The sequence below is a fragment of the Cibotium barometz genome, chromosome 24, assembly GCF_041138505.1.
Source record: "Cibotium barometz isolate CiBa-2024 chromosome 24, ASM4113850v1, whole genome shotgun sequence".
Classification (NCBI taxonomy): Eukaryota; Viridiplantae; Streptophyta; class Polypodiopsida; order Cyatheales; family Cibotiaceae; genus Cibotium; species Cibotium barometz.
In genome coordinates this window covers 33,074,002-33,084,767 of record NC_141069.1, presented here as the reverse complement: position 1 = coordinate 33,084,767, position 10,766 = coordinate 33,074,002, and the positions used below count along the sequence as shown (strand labels likewise).

Genomic DNA, 10,766 nt, shown 5'->3' with positions numbered 1-10,766 from the left:
GGCAGCCATGTGCTCTAAAGTTTGAGTGTGGAGGTGCCTTGTGCTCTTGAGAATGAGTGCAAAAATGACATATTAAGTCTTCAAAGTACTATTTATTCAAGATAGGCCATTTTAAACTGGACCCAAAAACATGAAAAAATGTTCATTTTTTAAAAGACGAAACCGCCACTTCAAGAAACGAGACAACATATTTTAAACACCAAAGTATCCCAGAAAATATACTTTTTTACAAAACTCTGGTGGAGGGATATTACATAATTGCTTCAATGACACTCATAACTTAGATTCTTTGAACCAAGTTGACATCATCCGACTCCCAATCCGAGGAAACCTTCGTGTTTTCTTCCATCCTCCTTCCAACCTATCCAAACACCCAACACAGTAAGTGACTCCAAAAAGGGGTGAGCAAATACAAAGGTTTAAATGTCAAACAATCCTTACCTTCCTACCGTGCACATTAAAGCAAGCATTATTGTAAAATTGTCAAATAAAACTGAAAAGAACAGTTCACAGACCATGTACACTAACATACTGAAGTGAAAGCATACAATTGCAAGGGAAACAAGGAATATGACGATGTGGACGCAAAGAAATTTCTGATGCCGAGTACACATGTTGCACTAGGGCCACCAATCCATCATGCCTTGTTTTATTGAATCCTAGTAGACACCCCTTCCAATGGTGCTCAACCACATCTCGACGTTGAACTCAATGCGGTCCAGTGACACTCGGCTGCAAATATACCCAATCTCCCTTTTGAAATTATTTTTCAACCCAAGTACCGTGAACCTTAAGCACTTCACATGCTTTCATGTCTGTTTTTCAGCCATCACTCTGAAATTTTGAAAATGAGTGAAAACTTCACTCTTCTCCTTCATAAAATACACCCACATTTCCTCGTGTGGTCAATGAATGTTATATAATACTTGCAACCACCCATAAACATAGTCTTCACAAGACCCCATATATCTAAATGCACAACATCTATTACATTCCTGCTCACATTCCTATCATGTGAAAATATATGCTTCGTCTGCTTCATAAATTTTTTGCATACCATCAACTTTAAACTTAGACAACCATGTCATAATTTTCTTAGTCTTCATAGACTTCATTCTCTGCACATTTACATGACTAATTCTTTTATACCAAATGTATGTGTCTACAACAACTCCTGATCCATTTGCAGACATTGCAGCACTCACTTCAGGCATATTTACATTCATTGTAAACATTTTATCCACTCTGTTCCCTTTTGCAACCAACCTGCACTTATCTTTAAAGTCTTCTACATAACAACCATTAGAGTTAAACCACACCTGTAAACCTTATTCAATCATCTAGCCAATAGAAACCAAATTCTTTGTAATATTCGAAACATGAAGTACATCTACAAGGTACTTTATCTTATCATCTTGCATATACAATGGCACATCTCCAACATGGACAATCAGATGAGCAATGTCATCCTCTGTTTCAACAAAACCTGGTCTTTCAAGACTTCATTTCCTTGAATCACTCACCGTGATTTGTCATGTGATTCGAAGCACGTGAATCAACATACCATACATCATCCTTACTTGTTGCTGCTTCATCATTTCCAAACAAAGCATTAACTACATATTGCATAACAAGCAACCTCTCATTATCCTCATTATTTCTACTGAAAGACGCATGGTTATTTTACTGCACTTTTTTATTTCGCATGTTATTTAGCTTCTTACAGTAATCTACATGTACATGTCCAAGCTTACCACAGTAAAACAGCCTTATGTATCAATATGCTATCTTTGCCAATTACCCACGACCTCTTTGACTCGTCCTACCTCTAAACTGGCCTCTTCCACCTGTGTGTTGTGATTCATGGGAATGTTGTTATTGACTATAATTTTGATTACCTATTCTGCCACCACCTCGGCTACCAGCTCGACCTCTACCTCGTCTTCTACCTACACTTGTGTAGAAGACCTGTTGCTCCGCATTGCCTTTGTTTTGTGAAGATTGTTCTTCACCTAAACTCTTTTTTTCAATGATCAATGTTGACACCAAATCTGTAAAGTTGAAAATGTTCTCTTGAGTCTGAATAGATATCTTGAATGCCTTGTATTGTGACCCGAGACCACATAGAAATACTTCTACCTTATCATTATCATCAATATAAACATCAATAGATGTAAGGAATTTCTCTCCACAATATGGAGCTTATTCTTCAACTGAATTTTTCGTGCCTTGGTGTTAATTTTATATAACTTCACCAAAGTGTTCCATACCTCCTTGGGTGACTTGGCATCTTGTATATGCCCAATCATGGTGTCTTGTATGCTAATAGAAAGCAAATACATGACTTTCCTTGCTCCTTGATTGCAATCCTAGTATTCTTTTACATTTGCAAGCGGTTGGATTAATCTCCGATGCCTCCTCATGTTCACCTTCAATGTAGTCTCAATAGCCTTTTCCCATCAAAAAATTTATCAATCTAAATCTCCAAGCATGAAAGTTATTCTTGTTAAGGTTCTCTATGATAGTTTGATTAATTCCATCATTCAACATCTTGTCTGCGCAACACAAACTCATCAAAAACACCACCCTTGTTTGTCTTGCACAAACTACTGTATTCTCTGCAACGATACTATGCTGCACCCAAATTGTCATAACTAGTGACCTCAATTTGCTTACATATACCCGATGACAACTGTAAGACCTCTTTGCAGTACACACAGTGTTTGCACAACTAAATGCCCTTCTTGCAGTTCCAAAAATACAAATCTACAAAGAATCGAAACTTACCCGCAGTGCACATAAATGCCTGCGAATTAGAAAACGAAGTCAAGACGCGTCCAAACGTGTTTTCGGCTTGAAAAATTAAGTCCAAAGAATAGTATACTAGTCCTGAAGCTCCACTCCCACAAAAAAAACTCCTCAATCAAAGTTCATTTGCCGGTGCCTCCTTTAGAGCTCTCGACAAGGGTGTAGTAGCCAGTACAAAGGAGAAGAGTAGATGAAGCTCTTCCCCTTGTACCGCTTTCAATGCTTCTCTTGCTTGCCGCTTAACTTTTAGCATGAACCAAGCTCTGACACCATGAAAAAATGTAAGGGAGAAGGGAGCTTGAGCTCTTGCAAGCACACACACACACAAATCCTAAAAGAGACCACACAAGATGAGAGACTGAAAATTGTTCTTCTTCATAATAAAAAGGGTAAAGAAATTACAACGTAAGTACTAAAGTACTATGTACATGTGGTCCATAATGTGAACACGCTAAGTGGAGTACGTAAGTGTGGACTAGTCAATGTAGTCCAGTTGTAGAACCTATGGAGCGAAGATATATCGGTGCCAGCTACCAAACCCGCCAATGATGTAAATGTCGAACGGTCGCGCAAGCGTCTCGTGAGTATCAGCTCATGTTGAGCTTGACATCAAAAACAAAAAAGATACACAATTGCGGACAACCCAAGAACATGTAATTCAAACACAGCACGCCACTCCGAGGCAAACATCCACCAACACTAATGAGCGCAAAGTTGATGCTTTGATGAGCGCTACTACCGAGCTACCCAACCTCTCCATCCCGCCCCAAAATCCTACCCAAGCTTCTCAAACTCCACTTCTGTGCTCTCCAGCTCAAACTCCTCCAACACAATCTTTTCCTCAATGACCCTCTCACCGCTTCCACCCTATCCTACCTCACACGAGAATCCCTCCCACCCTAATTAACCTCCTCGTCGTCACCCTCTTTTTCTAAAACCAAATTTCCTTCAACAATCCCCCCATCCTCTTCACCCTTCCCATTAACCCTCTCACTACCAACCTCATCAATTGGGCAACGCTCCTAGAGTACGGACAAGCCAATGATACTGAGGCACTCATCGAACTTACAGTCCCCATTGGCCTCTGTCTATACCCTTATGCCTCTTCGAAATCCATTAGCGTGCTCGCCTTCTTGGATCGACTCGGATAGTCAACAGTCTACTATGCTTACAAGGCCCTCCCTCGCCATGCCCTCCCTCCTTACTCCCCCTATGACCTCCTCGTCCTCTACACCCATGTCTATTGCCGATTGGAGATCATCGCCACCACCGCCATATCCTCCAGTTTCTCAACTTCAATGTCGCATTTCCCCACAACACCACCCTCGAAGAGTCATGCGAGGCTAGGGCTGCCTTCTTCTCCAAACGCCTGATGCGAGAGCCCGCACCAAAGATAGCGACAATGATGAGATCCCCCTACCTCTTAGCCTCCTCCACATCAACCTCCACCTCACCCACACTCCCACTCCCACCCAGGCTCCCAACTTTCAAATGCCACTAACCCAAACTCCTCGCTGGTGCCCACCCTGTACGCCAAACTCCTCTCGGGCACCATCTTCCCTTCTCCAACCTCTTCCCCTACCACCATTCCCCTCTTTCCCTCTTTCCCTCCTCATATTCCCTCACCAACCCCTTCACCAACACCACCGTCACCCCCTTCCTCCCTCCATCTTAGATTGGGCCCACCATTACTCACCCAAGATGTCCCTTCTACATTGGCACACCCACATGCCCTCTTTGATGCCTCACTCGACACCACCCCCTCTACTGCAAAAACTCCTCCGCCTCAACAACCCCAACCCGATGACCTACCTTCACCTACCCCCTAGAAGAGGGCGAAATCCCACCCCAGCACGAGTACAAGGAGGTGGATCCCTCCTCTCAATTGGTGCGAACCCTTGGACCGCACTGAGTTTGAGCAAGCAATCCGCATCATGCTCGATCGCCAGCTCCAACAAGCACCACTAACAAAGATCACATGTTACATGCAAAAGCTCTAAGAGTCTTCTTTCAGCCCTAAACACCATCTAGAACATGCTGATGCAAAAACGCAAACAGAAGGGAGAGAGAGAGAGAGAGAGAGAGAGAGAGAGAGAGAGAGAGCTAAAAATTCAATATCATATGGTACAAAAAAGTACATAAATCCTTACACCACCTAGATAATTGGCTGACTGCTGGTCAGCTAGCCCCCTGGACACCTTTTTCATTATTGAAGTACCCGACCTGATTTACTACAACCGACGGCCTCTTCATGCATTCCACTTAGTCGACAGGTCTTCTTGTCCACTCCAGTCTATCCCTTACCATATCTTGCACATCAATGCTCCAAAATTTTGGTTCTTAATCCTTCTTTATCTAGCTGCACTCTAGGATTAGTCTTGAGATTAGCATGTACATGTGTGTGTACATGACATCCCCCTCTTCTAAACTTAACGGGATTCCAATCTGCTTCTTGGATGATTGTCATCATCTCATTCTATTCCCAGAGTCCCTCTATCATCCTTCCTACTCTAGCAAACTTTTCATTGAATACTTGGCCTGATCTCCAAATCCACTCTAACTCTAAAGAAGATCTATGCATCTGTTCCATCCAATCCCCAATCCATTCCTGGCCTGTCTCTAAACACCGTCTTGGTCTTCGTTCCTAAGAAATGAGTCATGCACTCACTCCACTCCTTGGAGGATCATCCTCCCTTGGAATTGTTACCTGAAAGCCTTTCCCGACTCACAGTACTTCCATTCCCTTTGGGCTTTGTGAAACACCACCAACCAACGTCCTGGGAGTTCTTCTCTGTCTTGTGTGCCTTGCCTTGGGCCTCTTACCTATGCACTTTCCTGTACCTTGGACTGTACACCTTCATACGGGATTGAATCAGTGTTTAGCCTTGCTAAGCCTGATGCTATGATACCAATGTTACATACGAAATCTTTGAGAGTCTTCTTTCAATCCTAAACACCGTCTAGAACATGCTGATGCAAAAACGCAAACAGAAGGGAGAGGAGAGAGAGAGAGAGAGAGAGAGAGAGAGAGAGAGATGGCAAGAAATTCAATATATCATATGATACAAAAAGGTACATAAATCCTTGCAGTTGTGGGCTGCCTTGTGGAAAAGATAGAAAACCCTAACTCCAGTCCTATATCTAGACCTAGACCCAAGAGGGAGTGAATGATCAAAAACGATGAGCAAAAGAGCCTTTTATAGGCCTTGGACCAACTAGAGAACTGGCCGACCGCCCAGACACCTTTTTCATCATTGAAGTACCCGAACTGATTTACTGCACCCGACAGCCTCTTCATGCATTCCACTTGGCCGACATGTCTTCTTGTCCACTCCAGTCCATCCCTTGCCATATCTTGCACATCAATGCTCCAAAATTCTCATTCTATCTAGTTCTTAATCCTTCTTTATCTGGCTGCACTCTAGGATTAGTCCTAAGATTAGCATGTACATGTGTGTGCACATGACATCAGAGATCGCATGGACATTCATGTCCTCCGGCTCTAGATCGACGCCAAGCAAGATGCATGGCAGCGACAGCACCCACACCGACAACGCGACGGCTACATCTGGCCCCAAACCGATGCTCAGCTCCTCACATTCGATCTTATGCGCAAGTAGCCGGTTTGGCGGTGACCCTTCCTACTCAAGCCGCAGATCTGGGTTGAGTACTACAAAACCCCCTGCCATCTCCGCATCAACCCAAACTACCTCCCATCCATCGTCGCTGGACCTGGGACCTGTTCCACACCGAACAGAAAGATAACCCTAAGCTCCAGTGTAACTTGCCATGGTTCAATCCTCCTATGTCCCGGAAGCCCAAATGCATGCATTCATAGCCAAAGATATTCAGGTGCCGAATCCCGCCATAATCGCCACCATCCGCTTCTTTAACCTCATCACCACCCTTCTGGCGGAGTTCCCCCGGTAGAATAACTACCATGAAGGAGCCCAAGGCCTCACCTTAAACATCAATAAACGCCCCATACTCAAGCAGCTTTTTGGCTACTATGAACGCATCCATTGGATGTTAGCTTGGCATCTCCAAACCTTTGAAGATATGATGGAGACCACCTTCTGGACAAGATATGATGGAGACCACCTTAGCTCTAGTTAACACCTTCCATACAAAAATCTTAAAAGTAACTGGCATTTCAACTACCCACCAAGACTTAGAAAGAAGCTGACTCTAACAGGCAGAAGACCAATCCTTTCTCCACATATTATTAAATGTGCTCACCCATTCAGTTTGCTCAATCACCAGCAAATAGAAATTTTTGGAGGAAGGGTTGAAGAAAAGAGTCCGGGATGGCCACCACCAATCAGATAAAAGGCACTCCTCATCAGTGTTTAAAGGAACCACCCAATCAGAGCAACTATTTAGAATGTCAGATAGCAGAGGTAAACTTTGATCCTTTAATTTAAAATGTTGTTTAAGAAGATTAGCCAGAATCAGCAGTAGTGAGAGGAGGACACAATACCCTTATTATTCAAATATCTATCGATTTTGATATCCCAAGAGGGGGGATGCTGTAAGATGGCAGAGAACGAAACAGAATGAAGTAGCAGAGCATTCCCAGTGTATCTAATAGGACCCTTCCAAGAAAGTGCAACCACAGTATTCTTACATGAGGCTAAAAAAGACAATGAGAACTGCATGCCAGGTAATTTCAAAGGAACATTTGAAAGCAATTTAAGGTGCTAAAGAAGATGCTTCCACAAACCTCCTCTGGTGTGCGAACTGTAGCAGATTGTATGATGAATTTCAACATCCATGACCAAACTTGAGTCTGTTTAGAAATGGCAAAACCAGAAACTTAGCATGCAAAGCCACATCATGCTTACAAGCATTCAAAATACCCAATCCTACCATTACTTTGTGGGTACATACTGCATCCCAAGCCATCCAGTGCATAGCTCGTTTATGCATGAAGGTTATCTCCACAAAAAAAGTTTCAAAGGTTTCAAGAAGTCATTCCAATGAGCATTTTTGAAGTCAAGAAGAGGCACATAGAAAAACATATAAGATAAAAATACAACTTGCAAGTCAGAACAAGCCCAAGCACATATTTTTAAAAAAATCTTATGCATCACCCACTAGATTTTCATCTTATTAGTTATGTTGACCCACCCCCCCTAAGGAAGCACCCAAATGTCTCACTATAATACCTTAAGGGATCACCTCCCCATCCAAAGAGGAGGGATCAAAATTATTATCCTCTGAGAGTAGAATCAACCTTGACTTTTCAACATTACATTTAGAGCCAAAAGCAGAAGCGAAGTCTTGCACCACAGCAGGGGCATTCCTCGGAGAAACACAAGGAAATCATCAGCAACAAACAACTTAGAAAGCAACTGAGAGCCATCAGTAAAGCACCAGGCTCTTTATAACACCCAGACTGGTACCATAGTCAAGAGCCAAAATCAAAGGATGAGTAACCATAGCAAAGAGCAAAGGGGCCAAAGGGCAAACCTTGCCAAACTATTCTGTGCAGTGGAAAAGACCCCACAACCACACCATTAAACAACAAAAAGGAGTTAGTAGAAAAGCACAGCATATATATATAAGGTTATTGACCTTGCAACCAAAGCCCATTTTGAGAAGAGTAGCCTTAATAAAAGACTAATGGATCCTATCATAAGCCTTTTAAAGATCCAACTGGAGCAAAATACATTTCTGAGCAGACAAATGAGTAAAATCAACGCCAACCATCGCTACAAGTACATTATCATAGATGGATCTGCGCTTGATAAAGCCATGCTGATGAGGAGAACTATACTTTTGTAAAAGGGGCATCAACCTGTTAGCCATGGCCTTAGCTACAATTTTGTAAATGACAGGAAGCATAGTGATAGGTCTCCAATGGTCAGGCAAGGAGCAAGCACGTTGTTTGGGAAGAATCAGTCTCACCAAACCCTTGGTGAGCAGAATCCACAACACCCACCAACAGAAACTGATTAGCAATCTAAGTGACTAGAAAAGCAAGGATCTTCTAGAAATGAGGAAAATAATCTACTGTAAGGCCATCCCAGGCTGGTGACTTCTCTTTTCCAAGGCCTTTAAGAGCCAAAAAAACATTCATCCTCACTGAAAGATCTTTCCACATAAGCAGCTTCTTCTGAGTTCACCACAGAGGGGACCAAATTCAACATCTTAGCCTGTTTAGTCCATCTATCATTAGAAATGTCTTCAAGCTGGCTAATAATACTTCCAAAGAAGGCCATAGTGGCAGCCATCTGCTGATCAGCGTCAGATACCGAGTTCCCAGAGTCATCAAATCCTTTGGCACGCTCAAGTTTGAGAGCTTTAAAAAGAATTTAGGAGATACATCCTCCACCTTTAAAAAGTGTTTTCTAGCCTTTTTGGCCTCACAAAGGACAGCCTTATTGAGAAACTCTCTAGCCTAAGCCCATTGGAGATGCTGCTCAAGGGAAAGGGAATTAGTTTGAACCACATCCCACAGCTCCTCAGAAATGTGAAAAGCCTGAAAAATCTAAGCTTTATTAAGAGCAGCATGAGATTTTCCCACATTCCTGATAAAAGCCTTAATACAAGAAAGCTCCCAGGCATCCATCCTGCCTGATACCAACCTAGAGTTTAATAGTAAACACATAGGTTGGACTACCTTGCTATTAAAGTCCTGAACAGCCAACAAAGATAGCAATCACAGGTCGTCTAAAACCTTCGAGGTACAATTACTTGCTCAGTGGCAGACGACAAGAAAACAACGAATAAAGGCAAATGATCTAAAAGTGAAGAGTCCGATGCAACCCAAATCTTCTGCAGGGTGTGAGGGCACGGCACGGGGTGGGGTGGGGGGGGGGGCGGGGGCGGGGGCGCAAAAAGTGTAAAATCCATTCAACAGCATGAGAGAAATACACTCAATCCAGTCTAGAGGAGGATTTCTCATACTAGAAACTAAATTAAGTGTGGCCAATAGATGAACATCATTCCCCCAAATGCCAAGTATCAGACAGAGCCCATTCAGCACATAACAAGTCACACCATTTTTTCCCTTGCCCAAAACCATATTAGCAGGACTATATCTATCTCGAGGATTGCAAACCATGTTAAAGCCCCCCAAAACATCAATACCCATCAAAAATTGAAGTCATACAAACTTGCCTTTGGCAATATAACAGAAATTCCCCATTGAAAGAGATCCTGATCATAAGTAGCCTTCCAGAAGGATGAGAAAAAACCGAGGAGGGGGAAAGGGACTTGTGAACAATAGATAAAACACTGCTGAACCCAAGGAGAGTATCAGCATAAAAAACCAAATAATCCATGAACCAAGATTTCCTACGAGAAGTAGCATGAACCAAGTGATGCTCTTGGATCACCCAAAACAAGACATGAGAAAAGTGTCTAACATAAGTTTTTTTAGCAAGTATTTTCAAGCCCTTAACATTCCAAGAGACGCTCACAAACATAATTACAATATGTACAACATCAAGGACAACTTTCCTTTATCCTCCAGCGTCTCCAGAGGCATCCCCAACCAAAACTGAGTCTGGTGATGCAGAAGAATGGAAGCCTCAAGGTGAATCAGCATAACCACCTGTACTCTGTGTGAGACGAGGAAGACACATGCAAGGAAGGAGGAGGCAAAACAGGGTGCGAGACTTCTATAGAGGCAAGGTACATAAGCCTGTGCCTAGGTGAATGAATTTGATGGTGGATGGTGCTATGGTTAAGATTGATCTGGTTTTTGGGACCTTCTTTGGTGCTTGCTTGCTTTAGTGGACACTATGTGAGAGTGCTAGACCCAAATCATCATCAAGGGAGAGAGGCTTCTGCAAGAAATACAGACCTTACTAGAGGCCCTACCCATGGCAGCATTAGGCTCTGTAAAAAGAATAGTCCCCCAACCCATTCCAAAGCCATTTAGGAAGATCTTTAAATTCCACCCACACCGGGTAACCAGCTTGCGAGAGAAAACATGGGGTCCCAAGGGA

General features: G+C 42.9%; 1 protein-coding gene across 1 annotated transcript in view; it reads right to left on the bottom strand.

Moving 5' to 3' along the window:
• Nucleotides 1-217: 217 nt before the first annotated feature.
• Nucleotides 218-10,766, bottom strand: part of LOC147625203 (uncharacterized) — an 11,235-nt gene continuing 686 nt past the window's right edge. Inside the window, exons 2-3 of the mRNA XM_086818463.1 lie at nucleotides 7,532-7,597; nucleotides 218-361 (exon numbers count right to left, since the gene is read on the bottom strand). Coding sequence (XP_086674589.1) covers nucleotides 281-361; nucleotides 7,532-7,597 — 147 coding nt within the window. The 3' untranslated portion in view covers nucleotides 218-280. The remainder of the gene's footprint in view (nucleotides 362-7,531; nucleotides 7,598-10,766) is intronic.